This window comes from Lutra lutra, chromosome 11, assembly GCF_902655055.1.
Source record: "Lutra lutra chromosome 11, mLutLut1.2, whole genome shotgun sequence".
Taxonomy (NCBI): domain Eukaryota; kingdom Metazoa; phylum Chordata; class Mammalia; order Carnivora; family Mustelidae; genus Lutra; species Lutra lutra.
In genome coordinates this window covers 88,146,599-88,168,025 of record NC_062288.1, presented here as the reverse complement: position 1 = coordinate 88,168,025, position 21,427 = coordinate 88,146,599, and the positions used below count along the sequence as shown (strand labels likewise).

At 56.2% G+C, this 21,427-nt stretch overlaps 1 protein-coding gene across 1 annotated transcript in view; it reads left to right on the top strand.

Moving 5' to 3' along the window:
- The window catches only part of PLXNA4 (plexin A4), a 591,498-nt gene that overhangs the window by 562,342 nt on the left and 7,729 nt on the right, over positions 1-21,427 (top strand). Inside the window, 6 exon segments of the mRNA XM_047695300.1 lie at positions 5,769-5,872; positions 6,404-6,503; positions 7,658-7,848; positions 8,805-8,974; positions 12,830-13,042; positions 20,049-20,199. Coding sequence (XP_047551256.1) covers positions 5,769-5,872; positions 6,404-6,503; positions 7,658-7,848; positions 8,805-8,974; positions 12,830-13,042; positions 20,049-20,199 — 929 coding nt within the window.

The following is a 21,427-nucleotide window of genomic DNA, read 5'->3' as shown; positions in this document are numbered from 1 at the left end:
AATCTTCCAGCCTTGCCGGCAATGACACTCCGATCCTGTCACGCCTCCTCCCCATTCTGCTCCAATGCATGCTCCCCACCCTGCCAAGCAGTTGGCTCTTGAGGGGCCTGGGGCTCCCTGCTGGGGTTCTCCTTGGGGCTCACCTGTCGACAGGTGTCCAGCAGCCCTCAAGTCTCCGCCTCCAGCCCTCTGCTCAGGATCCTGTCTTGGGGGAGTTGAGCAGGTGCTGGGCGGGGTTGACATTTGCCCCCGGTGAGAGCCTGCCTGTGGCTCCCCGTTGGGGCAAGGCGGCCTCGGGCAAAGTACAGGCATCTGCCTGGACGGTCCCTCGTGGGTCAGGAGGGCTGGCTCAGCCAGGACAGCTCAGGCCGGTGAGCCTGTCCCTCCTCCCTTGCCTGTCCAGGTCCGTGCTTCCCAAAGCTTCTGTGACAGGTCTGAGGACAAGCACTGATAGAACGGAAGGAGGGGGCGGTGGTTGCAAACTTTGAGTCCCCCCCTTAAGGTAAAATGAAGTGCACACGTGAATATGTGTGCGTATACATCTGTGAGTGTGTGGGTGTGCGTGTGCATGTGTGCGTACGTGTGCCCGTGCCCTCGCCACAGCCCCACGCCACAAGGGCCCAAGCTCCTGCAGGTTTGCATCCCAGGGAGGAGCTGCCTCTCAGCATAGCACCAGCTGGGACGTAGGGGACCTTCCAGGAGCTAGGCCAGGGATGTGCTTGGGGCCCGGGCCTCCTTCTAGGGCTGTCCTGCAGATGAAGCCCCCCTCCTCTATGCGTTGGCTTCTAACTCATCCCTCAGCTACCTTCTTGAAACTTGGGGGACATGCCATGGTGTTCCCGTCTCTTCTTCCCAGAGAATTTCCAAGCAGTGTGTAGCCTACCTCCCAAACACCCACTACGTCTACACCCCAGCCCCCACTGCCTTGGCCAAAGGCAGCCATCCCAACCTCCATGTCCCTCAAGAACTCCCTCCTTCTCACCCACCCTGTCTCCCTGGCCCACAGCTCACTGCCAGATGCCTTAGCCTGGCTTGCCAGATCTTTCTTAACCAACTTCTGACTTGCAAGTCCTCTCCAGCTTCTCCTTTCTGCTGCCTTCCACTCTGATGCACACTCACGGATCCACGTACGTGGTGCCTCTGGACCCCCAAAGCATCATACCTGCCCACCTTGTCCCTCAACCCTCAGCCCCATGGCCATCCCTGCACCATTCCCCACGGACACTGCTCATTCTCCCCCGCACGCATCCCTGATCCTGGGCCCGTGATTCTGCATGCTCCCTCCCAGCCCTCCGGCCAGGGAGCCCTCAAGAGCTAGGTGTAGGTACCATGTGCTGCTGGCACAGGACCTGGCACACAGTGGGTGCTGGGCAGACAGTGCTGGAATGAGTGAGTGTGTCCTGAGGCTCTGAGATTTTCTGGATCTGGATTTTCCGCACGGGGACCACCCAGATGTCCTGGTCCAGCGTGTGCCTTGTCTCAGGATTCTCTGGGACCGTCCCCAAGCTCAGCGTCCCCCATCATTTGGTGCCTGGAGGTAGTTTCCAATCTCCCTCTGTGCCCCAAGGGCAGGCGAAGCTGTCTGGAGGCTGGGCTTTCACCTAGAGGACACTGGCTGTCACATCACCCCTCAGCTGCTCTAGTGGGGTCACCTCATACATATATAGCAACGTGTGGACACAAAAGAGGGATATTTTTAGTGCTGTTTTTATAGGCAAGACAGAAGGAGCCTGTCTGGTGAAGGGGTTGTTGAACTTGGGATTGGGAAGCTGGGTTCTATTGATTTTCATTACTGTCATTAAAAGTAAGCGTATGTTGAATATGTAACAGCACACAGAGTGCAAAATGAGATATGCCCTTGCTCAGGGGCCTCCTGGGCTGACTGAACAGCCATACACATCGCCAAGGGCACGAGGCCACTGTCCTTCAGATCTGAAGGTGGCAGGCCTGCCTGACCTTGATCCAGTCCAACCTGCTCTCGGGTTCCTCCTGCCTGGCAGGGATGAGATTTCCAGAAGCCAGAGATGCCCTGTGAAGGATGGATGGCTCCCAAGACAGGGAGAAGTCAGACACTTTGGCCCTTGACCGTGTCCCTTCCTGGTCCTGGCATGGCTCAGCAGAGTTCCCAGGCTCATGCCCCTGGCAAGCCAAGGTCATGAAGCAGAGCCAGAGCATTCCAGAAAGCTGAGCCCATGTCCACTATTTTTATTTTCTTGAGACATGCCATTATGAGTCTGTGGAGAACAGAGCCCATAGCTGGTCTGGTTGAGGGGTTTTAGGAAAGGAAGGGAAGTATAACTCAGAAGCAGAAGTGTATTCAGGCCAGCAGGTCACACTGAGGACCTGGCAGAGAAGAGTGAGTTTCGGGGGTGAGTCTCCGTGTTAGCCCATTCCAATTATCCAGTGCCAGGAACCCCGTGCCTTCCTGCTACACTGTGCACGCCCCCCCCCCCACCCCCGGTCCACTCAGCAAACACCCCATGGCCTTGCTTCCTCCCTGCAGGGCCCAGGGCTGGGGGGCCGCCAACAGCTGCCGGCCCTTCTCATATTTCAGGAAGAAGAGCAAACCCAATGTTTCTGTATGAGGCAATGAGAGTATCAGGCTCCAGAAACCTAAAAGCAGGGGGCTAAGAGTTCTCCTCCTTGACCCCAGCTCACTATCTCCATCTTGGTACCTGGGGCAATATTCCTGACTTGTGGGAATTACAGCTCAGGGCTCCCGGCCTGCCAGCTCACACCCTCCCCCACATCCTGACCCTTGGCTGACCCATCGATGTGACGGGTGCCACGCTGCTGGGCCCTGAGCAATGTCCATGTTCGGGGAACACCTAGAGCATCAGGGAGGGGGTGTTCTGTTCCTCTGTGTCACTGTCTCCAGGTGACCTCGTCCAGTGTCCTGCCCAGAGAAGGAGCCCAGTGAGTGCCCCAGAGAAGAGAACTCAGCTGGTTACCAGAAGGAGCAGTGGCCTGGGGCTGGGGACCTCTGCATCTGTCTTCCCAACCTGTTTCTTTTATTTCCTGGTCATGAAATTGGAAGGATTAGTGATGGTAATTTAAGACAACTTTCCTTCTGGCACTGGCTGTGCCTGGTCATGTGTTTGAGGAGTTCAGATCATTGGCCCAGGTTGCTAACAGATTAAGTTCACCGTTCACCTCTGCCTCCTACTCTCTGACTGCGCACTGTGAGCACCAACATACAGGCAGAAAATTCTCTTATACTGCTTGGAAAATAGGCCACCATCACTCACTCACTCACTCTTCTCCTTCCTTCCTTCCCTTATTCATTATTCCTTTAATGAATACTCATCAAGTACTTGCTGTGTCCCTGGTGCCGGACCAACGCTGCAGCAGGCATCCAGCAATACCGAATTTTTGCACTTCCAAGGACAAGCCATCATTCCTTGACTGCCCTGGGGGAAGCATGGCCATACTCTGCCCTATTTTTTTCAGTTGGGGACAGAGAAACAGACTGATTTTCCCTTGCTTACATAATTATTGGACATGACTCAGAACTAAGGCTGCTGAGTACAGCCACACAGGCTGTGCACTGCACAATTTCAGGGGAGTTGGGCAATAGGGAAGCCTGACACCGGGCTCCAAAATCAGTCACCAGCTGTCACTTCTCAGTCCAGCAGGCTGGGTGGCTTGCTCTGATCCCACTGAGTGGCGCTACAACTCCCACAGCAAGCGGTGCCGGTGTGGCTGCTAAACCAGAAAGCTGGTCCGCAACTAGTCCCGGCAAAATGTCCACAGCCACTTCAGTGGAGGAGACTTCTTTTTCCCTTGGGCCCAGCCAGTGGGCGTAACATCCAGAGCTCTTGCCTTGCTTTTCTTCCAGCCCTCATGTGGGGAGTGGTGCCCCCACGCTATCTCTGTACTACCCCCACCGCACAGCCTCTGATTTACCAGCTCTGATGCTATTCACCCAGCAAGCGGGAGGGACCCAAGAGCCTTCGCCTTTTAGGGTCGGCTGTGGGACCGGGCCACAGCATGCCACTGCCGTATTCCTTGGCCCCAGGCTGGCCTTCACCCGGAGTCAGCTTGTACCACAGACCAGCTGCCGACCAGCAGCCAGACAGGCCACGTCTTTTGTCCCACCGCTCACAAACACCTGCATCCCTACATACCTACAGAAAATGAAAACAAAAGCAAAAAGCACAATAAACTCAACACTGCCGCCTCGGTGCCGCAGTGAGGCCTCGTGCCTTTAATGTCCTACCCGACCTGCCCCGAGGCCCTAATCAGTGCGATCGATTCCAGCCAGGCCGTCGTGCAGGGCTGAATGACCAGCAGCCCCCATGGACTGAGTGAGGCCCCTTCGCTGCAGGGAACACGCACGGTATCCGCGTGTTTTCGTTCCTGGGATGGACCGACATTGCAGGAAGCTTTAAACCAGACAGAGGCAAGCCCGGGACCTGGAGCCTGGACTGGGGGGCTGGGGGCCACTCTGCTGCTCCTCAGGGCAGGCAGCTCCCTTCCTGGGCCCGGTTCCCATCAGCAGCACTGGCACTACCGAGGGCACGAGGCAGGGAGGCATCGGGGCCCTCCGTGCTACCGAGGTGGCCCATCTCGGGCCCACCGCTCAGCCTTATGGGGGCGGGGGGACTAGCGTGGGTGGGGGCAGATTTGGAATCGAGTCAGCACAGACCATAGGAACAGACACGGTGGGGTAAGGCAAGGATGTGGGCTCACTCGGGCCAGCACCCCACTGCACTCCGTGAATCCTGGGGCTCCTGCACGGTTCAGAAGTACCAGAGTCTGCGTGGATTGCCTGGAAGCCAGATTCGGGGCTTGCTGGCTGCAATGCCTGTGAATACATTTGAATTTAAAAGGCTGTTTTTCTTCGCTGGTGTGTGTGTGTGAGCATATGTGCATGTGTGGGTGTGCACGTGCCTCTGCACTGGAGGGCTGGCGTGTGTCTGGCATGCACCTGGGGCCCCATGTGCGTACGTGTGAAGACTGGAGAGTACGGGTCTTCATCTCCGTGTGGTACCCGGTACCCGGTACCACCGGGGGGGAGGCGGGGTGACGGCAGTGGGGTTGATGAGAAACAGTCTGCTGCTTCCCCTGTGGGATCCAGCAGACAGCCTTTGCACTGTAGGCGTCTGGGTCCTTGAGCAGACCGTCTAGCTAGAACTGTATACCTACAGCATCAAATAATTGGGCATTGGCTAGATAGCAAAATGCCGCCATCCACCTCAACTCCGTGGGGCTGGGGCTGATCCTGGACGCAAGAACAGGTTTTGCGGACCTCTCCACACACAGTCACCCAGCCTCCCTGCCGAGGGTGACCGACCTGCCGGTTTTCAGGTGCAGGACGTGCCCCCAGAACTGGACCAGGGTGCACAGAGCCTCAACCTGCAGGCTTGATCTCATTTGCTCCAAGACCTTGCAACCAAGCCAGCGAGCCTGTGGTGCTGATCATGCCACCTTATGTTTGCGTAGTGCTTTCTTAAGTGCTTTGACCTGCCCTATCCACTCAGCCAGTACTTACTAAGCATCTACTCGCGATGTGGCCACTCACAGGGACAGATGGTATTGTCCCGCTTGTGTCCCATAGTCTGTTGGGATGAGGACCAGAGCTGACTCAGGGCCTCTCTGCACTGAGAGCCTGTCCCCACTCCTCAGGGAGCATCTGCTAGCACCCGTCTGTCCTTAGATGCACACTCCAGATGGCAGAGGGCAGCTATCCGCACGGGGACTCTCGGGATCCCTGCAAGAGGGGCCCCAGGGCCTCCCTGAAATGCAACTGCTCTCTCCCCCTGCAGAGTGGCGACAAGGAAGCGGGGCAAGGATGATCCTGCAGGATGAAGACATCACCACCAAAATTGAGAATGACTGGAAGAGATTGAACACCCTGGCCCATTACCAGGTGGGGGGACCGTGCCGGAGGGGTGGGGCTCGCTAGCCCTCCAAGTCTCAGGCCTTCAATAACAGGCTCCCCCAGAGGCTGGACACCAAGCTGCCCGTCCACCTCTCGGCCAGCACTTCTGATCCCTTAGTGACCCAGGGAAACTTGATGTCCCCCAGCCAGGGAACCTTGACCTCTCTGGAGACAGGATCCCAACATGTGTGCTTCCAGCCCGATGTGGGCAAGTCCCCGAGAAAAGGCCCTTTCTTAGATGTTCCCTGGGGCATGAGGCTGGGCACCGTACCAGGGAAGCATCGGGAAGGAGGGTGCTGGTGAGCTCTTGCCAGAGCTGCTCCAAGAGGGACCTGTTGCATAGGTCACCACTCAGTGTTCAGGTCTGTCGTGGCATCAAAGCCAAGCCGACAGCCTCTGAAGTCCCCCGGTCCTCTGTGAGCACTGACTGCCCTGAAGCCCAAGTGAATTCTGATTGTCCTTATTTCCTGAGGTGGCAGAGTCTCTGTGCCCAGGGTCTTAGAAGCCTTTTTCCTGCAGGTGCCGGACGGTTCTGTGGTGGCTTTAGTGTCCAAACAGGTGACAGCCTACAATGCAGTGAACAACTCCACCGTCTCCAGGACCTCAGCGAGTAAATACGGTGAGTTCTCCGAATCATCCCGGGGCAGAGAGGATGCCCGAGCCTGTCGTGGTGATGGTCACAATAGCAGCACCGCTGAAAGGCTTCGGAGACCTGGATGGGAGGCAGGCAGGGTGACCATCACTGGGGGGAGCCTGAGCGGGGAGGAATCTCCCCATTCTGGAACTCTGATGCAGGAACGGGACCTTCATCTTTGAAAACAGGAAGAAAATCTAACCTTCACGAGCACCTTACTGTCTACACGGTGCTTTCACTTTTGAGATATTCATTATTGCACGTCATGTTCATAACAATCAGTGAATTAAATAATTATTATTTCCCCCTATTATGCAGATCAGCAAATTATAACTCAGACACCCAGAAGCTAAGCAATGTGTAAAGGTCACACTGTTAGGAGGCAGTTGAGGGAAGGTGCAGACCCAGGTCTGTGGCTCTGCAGCGGGTGGGGGAGAGGGTGCTGGAGGCGGGTTGGGAGCCCCCAGTGCAGCCCCATTCTGCCTCCACCTGTGTGCTCTGGGCCCAGCTGCCTGATCACTGTAAGGCCTGGTCTGCCCAGCAAGACTGGGAATGAAAAAGTTACTGACTTCAAGGGATCAGGGTGAAAAATAAGTAGAAGACCCAGCAGTGCCTACACACAATAGGACCTTCCTCTTTCCTGCTCCACCCCTACCCCACCACACCCACGCGTTGGCAAGCCCGTGGGAAGGACTGGCCCCGGCCAGACACGGGATGCTGAGAGGCAGGTGACAGGCAATTACTCAGCTGGTCAACGGTCACGAAGGGAACGGGCTGCCCGCTCTCAACGTTCCTCCTTAAGTGGCCACATGGAACACATCCTGAGACGTCACCTCAGAGCTCTCACAAGGAACAGTGTAACAACAGACAAGCTTCTTTTCTTAGAAATTGAGTAATTAAGGGCTGGGGAAATGCAAGTACCGGAGCGCAAGGAATCCCTGTGGGTGAGGTATCCCTGGAGGGCTTCCTGGATGTGGCGGGGAAAGCATCCCAGTTCCAGGGAATGGTTGCTTGCGAGGCACCAGGCCCTTGCAGGAAGGATCACACAGCCCTGGCCACGGCTGCAAGGAGGGCTGGGGCGGGTGGCGTACTGTGGGTGACAGGACAGCCTCACACGCACGGGGTCACTGCATTGGCAGAAAACATGATGCGGCATACGGGCAGCCCCGACAGCCTCCGCTCACGCACACCCATGATCACCCCCGACCTGGAGAGCGGAGTGAAGATGTGGCATCTGGTGAAGAACCACGAGCACGGGGACCAGAAGGAGGGTGACCGGGGGAGCAAGATGGTGTCCGAGATCTATCTGACGCGTCTCCTGGCCACAAAGGTAGGGGACTTCACACAGGGCTGGGGCACGCGTGGGGAAGGGGGGAAAACGTCATCACTGCACAGAAGGGTCAGAGCTGGCAGGTACCTAGCATTTGTGCTAGGACCCCTCTGTTACCCACTCCGCCCCGGGACTCGCCCAGCACAGAACCTCAGAACCCTCCTCAACTGCGCTGATGACTGGACTTAAGGAGGCTTTCCTCTGCCAATAATGCGGTTTGGTTTAATGCCCTCCAGTGCCCCAGCAGACCCCACCCAGGCATCACTACTGGGACACAGGCTAAAGCTTTGTGTCCATCTTCTCTGCACCCGTTCTCAGATATAGAGACACTAGTCACATCTGTCCATGCTCTTCGGCCATGCCCCACAAGAGAATGACTCCTTCTCACGGGTGTCATATACCACCCCTAGAGAGGGACATGGGGGCTCCATCGGTGACTTTCCGGGCTGTATTTCCAATCCCGCTTCTGGGGTCACGGTGTGCCCATGGTTAGCCTTTTAGTCGTGCAGCCGGCCTCTGCCCTGCTCTAGGCGAAGCCAAGAGAGTGTGTGTCACCAGCCAGTGAGGAATGCCTCAACCAGACCGGCAGACCGCGTTTGTCTGCGGTGACCCAGTGAGTTGTTCATCAGCTTGCGTGAAAGGGGCTACAGTAGCACCACTGAAGGGCGTTAAACCTACCCGCGTCTAACCCATCCGCGTTGGCGGATGAAGGTGTCCTTAGGTCCAATCATCAGCCTTCTGTCTGTTTTGCACGTGCAGGGGAGAGTTCAAGCTATTAGACACAGAGGATGCCGGTGGGGGTATAATGCGAGAGCTCACCATATTTCCCCCTGGGCGGGCCAGGCTACACGCCGTCCTCCTTTCCCCTCCACCCCATCCACTGGGCAGATTTCACAACCCAGCCCCAGAGCTCCCTGGGCAGAGCTGTGTCTGAACCCCTTCCCCTCCATGCGCAGGGCACCCTGCAGAAGTTCGTGGACGACCTCTTCGAGACCATCTTCAGCACGGCACACCGGGGCTCCGCCCTGCCCCTGGCCATCAAGTACATGTTCGACTTCCTGGACGAGCAAGCCGACAAGCACGGCATTCATGACCCCCATGTCCGCCACACCTGGAAGAGCAACTGGTGAGTGCAGCCATGGCCCCCCTGCCCCCCTCAGAGTGGGCTCCGGCCTCCCCACCCTCTCCTGTCTCAGCACTCACCTCCGCCCTCACCTCTTCCGACGCTGAGCGCGCTGACACTATCGGGCCTGGCCCCCGGCCTCAGTGGGTGACGGACAGGCAGGGAGCTGGTTGGACAGGGAGGCCAGCGCAATGGGAGAAGATCCGTGAGGGCAACCGACCTTAAAAGGCAGCACCTAACAGTGACTGTCATGCAGTCATCTAGGTGAACAAAAGGTATTTCTGTTCTATTCGAGAAGCCAGACTCTTCTTCCAAACTCCCTGTAGGGAAGAGACCTGCCTGTCTGTGCTCTGGCCATCTCTGAGACAGCAAGACAGCCGGGTTCTCTGAGTCCTGACACTCTAGGGGTCTCCACTGTGGTCCATGTCTCTGTAACCCCTACGCCCCTCTCCCTTCGCACTGCATGCTCTGGGTTTCCGTCTGCAGCTGCAAGCTTAGACATCAGTATTCAGCACTTGGCGTGGAACCTTGAACAAAGCCGTGGCTCAGTAATATTGATGACGAGGCCAGGCCAAGGTGGTCTCTACTTGAGGGCTCTGCCTCGGGCAAAGCCGGCTTATATCTAGTCCCATCCATTCCAGAATCGCCTCCCTGTAGCTTTGTAAACAGCCCCATCCCAGGTCGTCGTTCCCCAGAACATTCTTCCGAGGCATCCCAATCAGCAGCTCTGGACTGCTGGGAGGAGCCCGGCACCAGGGGCACAACCAGGCATGCCGACAGCCAGCCCGTGGCCCCAGACCAGACAGATGACAGGAGAAGTCAGAAGTGGCGCTACAGCCTCGTTTCATGTCATCTGCTCTGGCTTCTCATCTCTTTCACCTGAAGATTAGTGCTGTCTCTGCCGAAATTGGAAAAGCCGGCAGGCAGGAACAGAAGTTTGGACCGCGCACTAAGGAGTTGGGTTTACTCCCACATTAATTTCGGGTGAGAGAGGATCTTCCACTGTAGAGTTCTTGCAACCTTTTCGAAACAGACTCTGAGAATCTGGATTCCTCATTCAGTGTGGGAGCGTGCAGCGGAGCCTCTTCCCTGTGGAAGGGCCTGCCAGGCCTGGTGTGTCTCCGTGCCCGCCTCTGGCTCAGACTGCATTGAATTCTGCCCATCCTTCGGCCCTGACCCCTCCGAGCTGTTCCGAGGGCCGTGTCGCTGGCCTACCCAATCTGCTTCCCTCTGGCGGGGAGCCTGCCTTACTGACCCCCTCATCTGAATGTCAGCAGCCTTCAGGACACATGACGTGCTCCGCCCCGCCTGGCTCTTGGTCCTCCTGGCTGGGGAGAGGCATTATTTCCCAAACACCCCTATCCACCCTCCTAGGGCAGTGCAAGCAGACCTCCCTGAGATGGTGTCTAAGCCATTTGGTTTCAGCCCATACCTCCTGCTGGGGTAAGGCCACCTCCAAGGCTGCCATAATGCCTTTGGCGTGGGGCCGGCCTTCCCTTCGCACCGGCTCTCCCCAGTACCCTGCTGTCCTCACCAGGAACTCCAGGCCAGGACCAGAGCCAGCAGCAGGCTCCTGTTCTTGCTCCAAAGGACATACGCCCCCGACCCTGCTCGCTTCCCTGGGCGAGAAGCAGTTCCTCCGGGAATTGGGACATCTGCATTCGGACTTAGAGTTCCTTGTCCCCGGGTGAAAAACAATGACTTCTTTTTTCCCAGCCAAAGTTGTAACTCACCTTTTCCCCCCCTGCCCCCCTTCCCCGCTTCCTCGACAGTCCCCCTACCTTTTCTCTTTGAAATAAACCTCCTGCTCATTTAGCCTGAGTGGCTGCAATCAGCCAGAGATTAGTGCCACCACTAATGTTAATAATATGCTAATATTTCATTAGGCAGGAGCCTCGGTGTGGTGCCCTGGCTTCCCTGTTTGATTTGCCTGTCAGCACAGCCGCCTGAAGCAAGGAGAGTGTTGGGAGAAACAACACCGTGTTGGACAGAGACGCCCCCGTGTCCCTCTTCTGAGTGAGACTTCCAGAAACAGGAAGGCGTGGGCAGGTGTGACAGCCCTCGATCCAGAGCTCTGACCCTAGCTGTCGTGGTCTCCCCAGGCACCTACAAGGACCTTGTCCTTCACCGCGTGTCGCCATTTTCCATGCTATCCCTTTATTTCCTCTTCCCCATTTCCCAGGCTGAGACGAAGCGCCACTTAACGCGGTTAGCGCTCAGCACCGCCTGCCGAGCCCCACACCACACACTTTGTGGGAAGGGAACACTTGTTGATTGATGTGCAGTCTTGAATAGGTGGTCTTTGTGTCTCTTAGCATTTGTCATGGCCGCTGGAGGAGATGATAGATAGAAACATCGTGCTCGCCATATTGAAGAAAGTAGTTCAAAGAGTTTAAGTGCTTTTTTTTTTTTTAAAGATTTTATTTATTTGACAGAGATCACAAGTGGGCAGAGAGGCAAGCAGAGAGAGAGAGAGAGAGAGAGAGGAGGAAGCAGGCTCCCTGCAGAGCAGAGAGCCCGATGCGGGACTCGATCCCAGGACCCTGAGATCATGACCTGAGCTGAAGGCAGAGGCCCAACCACTGAGCCACCCAGGTGCCCCGAAAGAGTTTAAGTTCTAAGAGATAAGCCAAACACACGGGAGCACTGTAACTACTCCCAGCAGTGAGGACAGCAGCCAAAACACTGAAACTCAGGGCAAAAGGCAGGTGGTCAGCAGGTAGGGGCAGAGGGAGGGAAAGAGGAAAGCCTTTGCTTGGTGCCGCCCTGCTTCCTAACCTGCATCTTGGGGGGCTGCATGGAAGCCCCAGAACAGGAGAGCCAGCCGAGGGCGGCTGAAGGCAGCAGGTGGGCGGCCTGCTTCTGATGCCCCGGGACCCTTTCTGGCAACACGGACAGGGACTTGCTGTTACCAGGTCACACTGCACGGTTTTTCCCCTCTTTGTATTGCTTCAGCTGATTCCTCTCCAGGCTTCCTCCAGCTCAGGAACACCTGTGCTTCTCTAAAATTTAGACTATCAAGTGTCTTTCCCTCTGCAAAGACTTTCTGTATGCTTCTCTCTAAGTAGACTGGATGACACCTCCCTATGTCCCACATCAGACCCTGTGTGTCCCTGGGTTCTAGCACTGACAGTTCTCAGAGCACCTGATGACATGTCTGATGCCCACGAACCCACCAGAGTGCAGGCTTCTTGGAGGCAGAGAGATGTGCCTTAGTCACACTATATCTCCAGGTGCCAGCCTAGCTCTGGGTATGCAGTAGGTGCTAAGTGCAAGAAAGAGGGCAGGGGGAGGACGGACACGAGAGAGCGGATGAAGGGCTGTGAATGTGGGTTTCTGTGAATGCCAGCTCCAAGAGGAGGAATCAGTTAGCTACATTTAAAGAGCCCAGCCCAGAGCCTGCACCATGTGGGATCAGGCTGATACTCCCAGGAAGGGAGAACCAATGTGCCTTCTTCCAAGTCAGACAGTGGACAGCGGAGCTGATATTCCAGGTTGTTCTTTACAGTCTGCCACCTGGAGAGGCCTTGTGTCCAGCATAGGGGGCAGACAGTAGACTAGAGTCAGAAATTCCATCCTGGCCACCTCTGAGCCCCCAGCCCTGGGCTACCAGGGAAAGCTACAGGGCCACAGGGCAGGCCGGGCATCAAGCCCTCTCCGGGGCCGTCCGCCTTCTAGCTGTGGGCAGATTATTCATCCTTGCTGATCCTCGGCTTCCTGTCAGGTAAGTCAGAAGCACAGGCTTTGCTTAAGAACGGCGGGTTTCCAGCCTTTTCTCTTGTTCCAGAGAACTCTCCGGGCTACACCACAGCCCCCCGCCCTAGGTTCTCTGACCGTCTGCCTCTTCCCTCCGCACAGCCTGCCCCTGCGGTTTTGGGTGAACATGATCAAGAACCCGCAGTTTGTGTTCGACATCCATAAGAACAGCATCACGGACGCCTGCCTTTCTGTGGTGGCCCAGACCTTCATGGACTCCTGCTCCACGTCTGAGCACCGGCTGGGCAAGGACTCCCCCTCCAACAAGCTGCTCTATGCCAAGGACATCCCCAGCTACAAGAACTGGGTAGAGAGGTGAGTGCTGGGCCTGGGAGCCAAGGTAGGGCCCCTTGATGCAGCAGAACTACTGCCCTTGATGCAGGGTTCCGTCCCCTCCAGAATGGGCTGGTGCTTATAGACGGGTCACTCACAACCCCTGATCCTGTGGTTGCGATGCCCAAAGCCCACGGGACCAGTGGTACTGTCCGCTGAACAAGACCCCAGGGATCCTGGCCGGAGGTTACCACTGGGCTCTGCTTCCCTGCATGGAGGGCCCCAGATCTTGCGTGGCTGAAATGCCTTCAGGTCCAGGAAGGAAATACAGCTCCTGCTCTAATCCCCACCTGAACAAAACAAAACCAACCAACCTTCGAGGGACTAAATGACATCTGGCACAGAAATTCTGGAGTCTTCTACCCATCTGCCCCTGTCCATCCCGCAAGTCTCCCTACGCCCAGCAGGGATGTCATTGTCACTCTGACACTTCTCACCGCCCCAGTCCTCGACTCCACCAAGATGAGCTCTTGACGTGCTTTCTCAGCCTTGTAGCCCTGATCTGATCGTTGTCTCATGCAATGTCCTGTGACTTGAGGGCCTGTCTTGGGGAGCTGGGAAGCCCATCTTCATGCACAGTGAACTCCTGGTAAAGAACATCAATGGTTTGTCTGGGCCAATCAGCACCACATACCCAGCACCTGAGCTAGGCAACCAGCCAAAGCTTTATTTATTCATGCCAGTAGCTCTGGGATATAAGAGGATAGGATTATAACCTCATTTTCTGCCCAAGAGAGTGAAGAAATATACATTCAAAATAACTAAGTAATCAGCCCAAGATGACTTCACTGGCCAAAATGAGAGTTGACTCCCACACTCAACTGACTCCCACATCATTTTTCTGCTATTTATGATACTTTTTGGGTAACCTATACAGTGCCCCTGTGTGAATTAGGGAGAGTGCCCTGTCCTGCTGGAGGATGTAACCCCAGGACAGGGTGCATGGTTTGTTGAGTGATGGTCTGCTCGTCAGCCCAAGCACCTTTGTGCAGTGAACAACCTGTACAACTCCACATGGTAGTCCTGATTTTAAAGTCCCTTTCTCTTTTTACCATGTGGCTTAAAAATAAAAAATCTGGAGCAAAGCTCAGGTTTGGTGCCTTTCTTAAGAGTAAAGGATACCAGAAATTGTTCTGGACTTAGTTACTGGAGACAAAATGAGCAGTATCATTTCACTCATGGCAAAGAGACTATCTCCATCTTCATACTTGAAAACTGCCTTCTCTTGTAAGGAGGGAGTAACTGAAAGGGCGTGGAGTCCCGGCCACCTCAGTAACATAGCTCTGCTAAAAGGGACTGCATTTTGTTCTTCCTCCCTACCTTGTTCTTTGAGCTCCTCCCCACCCCTCCCTGCTGACGCATGTGGTGGGCATCCCTGCCGGCCAACAGAGAGGGAACTCTCTGGTCCTTGTTTCAGATTATGTGTGAGCCTCAAGGAGAGGCTCTCACCTCCCTCACCTAGATAGATGGTGGCTCATTCTTCTGACAGTAGAGCTGCAGGAAATAAGCCATGGTCCCCAGCTCTTCAGCAAAGAGAGGAAGAAGGCGGCAGCTGGGCTGGGGGACCTGGGCACTGGTGTGACAGCACCGCTCTGGGACCTCAGGCAGGGAGCAAGGAAGCAGGGATGTGGGGGGCTGAGGGCAGTGCCGAGACATCTGCAGAGAGGGCTCTCCCCAGAACACAGTTCGAGAGTCAGGGGTGTGAAGGACGCATGCGCGGGGCTAATGGCCTTCCTGCTGCTTGGCGCTAAATGAAATCTGTGCCATGCAGCTGCTACAGGTCAGGAGGAACCCTGGTCCATGGGGTTATTTTTAGGAGTGGCTCGATGGTTTCCATTTCTTATCCCGCTAGTTTCTTAGCAACCAGTGGCACTCTCGGAACAGTCATCTTTCACTAGCTTGAGATCCCACCCAAACCCTGCTCCTCTCGTTCTGGGATGAGGTACAAAGACAGAGGGATTAGGAGACAGTGTGAACAGGTCTGGAGATCAAGTCTAGAATGCCTCTCCGTTTGATGATGGATGGACTGATTTCACGGTCACTGCCCGAGAAGCCTGGCATCCGAACTTGTCTGCTTGCTGAAAGGTGAAGCCTAGACGCACAGAACTCGCTCGTGGCCCTCAGAGAGCCCGGTCTCCCCCCTCAGCCTAGCCAGGGCAGTGGCAGCCTGCAGTCCAGAAGAATGATGGTAGAACCCAACGCCTTGGGGCCAAGGCTCACCCACTTGTGGTGTCACTGCCTGAGCCTGCAGACAGCCCACCTAGGACTCAGGCTTAGTGACCCGCTGCGATAGATGCACCCTGCACACATTTGAGGAGGGCCTTCTGTCCCATCCCAGCTAAGAAGCAGGGTTTACCCCGGCTGGTCTTCTCTATAGAGCAGGTAGGAAGCATGTGGATTCCGGAGGCTTCACTGACTCTGTTGGTTGAACAACCTAGATCATTCTATCACACCTATGCTGGCTTGTAGCTCCTAGAACTTCTTCATCTGCCCATCCTCCCCCAATTCCGTCCTCCCATCCCATTCTTCTTCCTCTCCCATCCTTGTCTCCAAATACCTTGCAGTGCTAATGGTTCATGGCCCCACTGGAGACTCCCAGTCTCTGCTGCCTCCATCAAAGTACTCGGGGTTTTGCTTATGGCCACCTCTAGTGAAGGGGAGAAGGATCTCTTGGTTCAATCAACCACTACACTCATCTTAGCAGAACTCACCGGTGTCGCCATGAACAGTGTGTCCTGAGCAGTCATCGTTTCTGTTTCTTTAACAAGAGCAGTAAAATGATGTTAGGTGGTGATTTCCTCTCGTTTTAAGTTGGAAGAGCGTCAAGGTCATTCCTCTCGCAGTATTAGCCACTCTCACCTGCACTCAAGTGCAGGTGCACCCGGGTAGGAATGAGTGGGGTGGCACCACTGCTGGCCCGCTTGGAACTGGACAGGGGTGTGCCACACGTTTGGATATCATCTATCATGTATCACAGCATGAGAAAGGTTAAGAATCTTGAATATTTAAAAATGCCCCCTAAGGAAGCCATCCATTCAAAATATAAAACTGTGACAGCTCGCCCTGGGAGCAGTAGTGAAGGTGAAGTATAGACATTTCATTAACTTATTCATCAATCCGTGGGTCAAAAATTTACGGTCTCCATCAGGAGTGTATGGGACCCTCAGGATACAGCACACTCGATCCTTCCCTTGTGGCTCTCGTGGTCAAGGAAGACACGTGGGTCTCCACGGTGGTCTCTGTGCGGACAGGTGCTCCACAACCCCGTGAGCTGTAATAAGGAGGCTCCAGGAATGAGAGCCTGGTTCCGCTGGGCCTGGAGAGGTCACAGAATGGTTCTCAGAGGAAGAGACTTTGGTGTAGGGCCTTGCAAGCCAAGCGTCTGTACATCAGAACATCAGGCTCTAAACATTTTTCATGTCTACGCCTTCATCCTTGAGGCGTTAGAAGGGATGACAAAACTCTCTTCTTCTAAGAGTTCAGGGCATTGGAGACCACTTCTGCGATCACTAGAGCCATCGTGACGGCAGCGATGAGACGCCCGCCATCACACACCGGGCCCGTCCCCCAAAAGCCCACAAACCTAGACAGCTACAGACTGGTTGACAGCAGGAAAGTCAGCATCTGGGGCCCTGCCTTTACAGCGGCTCCCCAGGGACCACATGGGTAATGGCATCCCATCCGGTAGGAACAAAGTCAGCAAGGAATGCTAAGGAGGGCCAGTGGCAGGACCCAGCCCTCCTCAGCAGGCGTGGCCTTGGCCGGCCAGCTAGAGGCAGGTCTTGGGGGACCTTCAGAGCACCAGTCCCTTCTGAAGGGGCTCACCTGCAGGCAGAAATCCCACGGAAGGAAGTTCAAGTACAGAAGCCTGGGCTGACCTTTCCCTTCCTCGCTGCACAGCCCACTGATAAGAACACTTGTGTGAAGTTCATTAATGGGGTATAATTGCATTCTTCACAATCAATAAGCCTTCTCCATGGCAGAGCCCAGCGCAAAGGCCATCCCAGTGGGAGTCAAGAAGGAAGCAATTGCCCATCAGCCAGGGGATCCAGAGTGAGGTCATTATCAGGCTCAAGGGGTGCTGCAAGGCTGGGGGCGGGGGGCACAGCCCTGAAGGGGAGTGAGGAGAGGTCAAAGCAGATTCAGCATGCCCCACTGGGGGACCAGGCCCAGCTAGCCCCAGGCAGGGCTGGCCTCAAGAACCAGGCGGAGTGTCAGCCGGACCCCAACCCCCACCTCATCCAGGAGATAGAGCTGCCCCTGGCCACTCGGCTCAGTTGTTCCAAACTTGCCAAAGGTGAGGACGTGTAGTTGATCCGTTCGTGGACTAGTGTGTGGCCGCAGACGTGCCCAGGTCTAGTGGAGCAGCCTCGGCACGGAGGCAACAGTGGAGAGACTGGTCTGCTGATGTGGACACAACCTTGATGTTGGAATAAGGTAGAGCACGTCCAGGTAGGCTGCCACCTGTTTCTTCCGCTGCAAAGGTTGGAAGCCCTGCCTTCTCCCCACTCCACTCCCACCCCCTTCCTCCCTCTCTTTCTTACCCACAAACACACTTTCTAGATATTCTCTTTGGAGAAATGGCCTGGGCATCTACCACACACGGATACAAGCCATGTTGAACAGACAGGGGGGCTGGGCACCTGCTAGTTCCACGGAGACAGTGGTCCCTAACCGGGGCTCTGGTGCACCGCAGGGACCATAAAGGCTGCAGTAGGAGCCTGGGCACTACGTGCAAAGAGCCTGACAGGCCATCCACATACCCGTGAGGGGTTTCACGAGCAAGTGACAGAAATGGCAGGAGTCTTTGCATCTGATGACAGTCCTGTCCTGTCGGTGAGGACCTGGGTTTTCATCCTAGTCAGTCTCTCTGACCACCCACAGGTGACAGAGTGTCACTGTCGGGAGAGAGCTGCGGACCCGGGCGTTGTAGCGCCTGGCCTGGTTGCTGGCGGTGGAGAAGCCAGGGAGGTTACCAGGTCGCGGTTTCCACCAATGGGACCTGACCATGCAGCCTGATAAGAACATTTAGCTCGGCAGGTGTGGGATCCACGAGGAGACAACGGCACACATCTCTTTGGGAGGGGTGAGGTTGGGAGCCACCCATGCAACCCCAGGTCTCCACTATAAAATGGAACACTGGCATTTACTGCGTTCCAGAAAGAGTGCCAATGAGTCGAGTCTCTCGCTGGAACATTTATACCTGGAATGTCATTTAATCACCCAGGACCCTGAGGAAGCTGAGGGTGTGGAGGGTGGGCCATGGGCCAGGAAGAGAGTGGGCTCTTGTCCGAAGGAGCGATGGAGCCACAATGCCACAGGACAGGAAATGGAGGGCTCTGAACATGAGGAGGCCGGGGGGCGGGTGGGCGGGGGGACGGACGGCCCCACCGGAGGAAGGATGTGAAGGATGAAGTCCGGGTGAGTCTGGGGGCAGGACGGCTTCATCGGAGCCCCCCGGCTCCTCTGAGAAAGGCCATGTCATTAAGTTCTTATCGCTGGGCCCAGACCTCCCGCCAAAATGCAATCAGCTCAACAAAGCAGATGGCGAGTGTGTCTGTGTGGGGCCGGGTTTCTGAGGTCAAGGAGGGGCCCTCTAACTGGCCCCTTCCTTTGCCAGAGCACGGGGATTTCCTCTCCTTCCCTCTGCCTCCCTCGGAAGGTTTCTGGAACGACAGGTCCACAGTCACAGCAAGGCTGCGGCTCAGGGCAGGGCGGCCATCACTGGCCTCAGCGGCGCAGAAACGCTCTGGCAGTAAATTGAGCTGTCATTCCACTGCAGGCCCTTGAGCGTGATGGCTGAAGTAACCACAGAGTGCCCCCTGTGTCGGCCTGTCACCCGACTCCTGGGCAGGGATGGGGGGAGGCAGGGGGACAGCACAGGACTTCTGCATTCATGGTGGGTGCCCCGAGGGACCCAGGCTGGGAGTGACACAAGGCCAAGGGGCCAGGGGTGAGTCTCTGAGGATGCCCCTACCCTTGCCTGATCAAGCCCTGGGTTCAGGGAACTCCAGAGGCTTGTCATGGGCACCTGCGCGTACACAGGTGAGCCAGGGTCTCGCCTAAAACTCTGTGCCCCGGATGCCTCACTTGCCTCAGCCTAGCCCCCGTCCCCGGTGACCGTCCCAGGTTCTGTTCCCTCCTCTGTTCCAGGTTCTCAGGCTTGCTTTCCCCAGCTCTGAAGCCCTAGGCATTCAGTGCAGGCTGAGCTGGGGTGACCAGGACTCCTGGGGTGCCCCCCAATGCCCTGACGTCCCCCTGTTTTTGTAGGTTCCTGGCCCCTTTCACATGGCCCACAGCCAGCCAGCACGTGGGGAGGGGGCCATGGCCATCTTTGGGGGCTCCGGGGCCCTTCCGTTCCTCATTAGGAAACTGCGCAGCTCCCCTCTGGCGGAGGAGTTGGGGTTTGCTGCATAAAATGTCAAATTGCACAAATTAAAAATGTAAATGCTGGCATCTAATTAACCAGTTGACAGCGGTGCACAGCTGCAAGTGACAGTGACTGATTGCCTTCTGCCAGCCTCTCCCCAAGCAGCCCCAGCCCCGCCCTCCTCCCGGCTGACCCCAAGGGAGGGGAGGGCATCGAGGCACAGCAACTGCGTGGAAGAGCCTTCGGGCCCTGTGGAAGGCAGCATTTGCATCTGCGGGAGGAGGGGTCAGAAGGACAGAGACAGACTGGACGCTCTTCTGTAGCTGAGAACAAGGCTGACGCAGGGGACAGCTCCTCCATACTCCTGCTCCCAGCCCCATTCATCCTCTGGCCATATCAGCGTCACGTCCCTTACCTCTGTGCCCCCTGTACCCAGAGCTGCTGAGGGCTCTCCCGGGCCAGCCCCAGAAGCGCAGGTGGGAGAGAGCTCCCCGTGGTCCCCTGGGGACCATGCCGCGCCATCCACTGGCCCCAAACATCGTGCTGGGAGCTCCCATCTCTCCGCTACTCTCTCTGCATGGCTCCAGCTCCTTTCTTCCCCTCTCCCTCCCCTGGCAGGTACTACTCGGACATCGGGAAGATGCCGGCCATCAGCGACCAGGACATGAACGCGTACCTGGCGGAGCAGTCCCGGATGCACATGAATGAATTCAACGCCATGAGCGCGCTCTCGGAGATCTTCTCCTACGTGGGCAAGTACAGCGAGGAGGTGAGCCTGCTCGGTCCCTGTTGGGAAGGACGGGCTGCAGAAAGACATCCTCCCGCCTGCAGCAGCCTCTGTGCACAAGAGCACCAGGCATGAACCCCAGACAACCCCCCACCGCTGCTGGCGAAACTCCCTGCCACCTTGGACTTGGGGGCTGTGCTCTGTAGAACGGGGACTGTAGAAGTGTCCCAGTCTGTTAATTCCGCCTTAATCCCTAGTCTCAGATATTTAAAGTATCTGTTTCTTTCTTTTTCCAATTCTTATTTCTTCCCTGCTTGTCCCTCTCTTTTATTTTTCTCTTTTCTCTCTCTGATCTAATTCTCTTCAAATAAGCAGTTTCCCCCTCCCATGGCAGGCTGTAAGGCATGGTGGGGTGGGAGAAGAGGGGACCGGGGAGGGGAGGATCGCAACAGATACAGAACAGAGCAGAATGGGATCTATTTACCTGCCATGTTCCCAGGTGGAAAGCCTCCCCTGGGGTCATGGCCATGGCAGACAATGCCTTCTTCCTGGCCATAGGGAGGTGCTTATGGGAGGTCTCTTTGTCACGCAGATTAAGCCCAAGTGTGTTCAGAACATAGGCTCCCCATGTCTGAGCAGCAGCATAACCTCTTCTCCTTGAGTGCAAGGTAGTAACAGGAGCCGAAGCCAGAGCCTCTGGTTCTCTGCCTCCTCCTGACTCATCACTGAGAGTCTAGGAGCCCCCAGCTAAGGAAGGAGCCCCAGCAGGCCAGCAGCAGAGTCATGCGGCAAACCTCAGGGGAAGGGGAAGCCAGCTATGGCTTCCTTGGGGTTGGGGGGCCCAAGACACCAGCCTGTGGGCCAGTGCTGGTCCAGGGCCAGGTTTTCCCCTGTCCGTGGCCACATGAGAGAAGTAAGGACGACATGGAATGTGCCAGCACGGGGTAATGGCCTCGTCTTGGAAGCACTGCCCTTTAGTCTACAAGGACACTCGTCTACCCTTGAAAATGTCCCTCCTTCATGAAATGTTGGTGCCAGTAATTGGTGGTTCTTGGCCAGTGAAGAAGTCGGCAACTCCATCTTGGTCTCCCTAGTTAAATACCCGTGAAGCGGGCCATCAAACCCAAAGCTCGCACGCACAGCCTCCTCTCGAGCCTTCGGCCTCCTCTTTGCCTCCCGGTCACCTACCTAGAAACTGGCAGGTCTGTTACTCAGTCCCACATCGCCAGAGTCTGAATCAAATTCTCATCTCTTTTCCCTCACGTCCTCA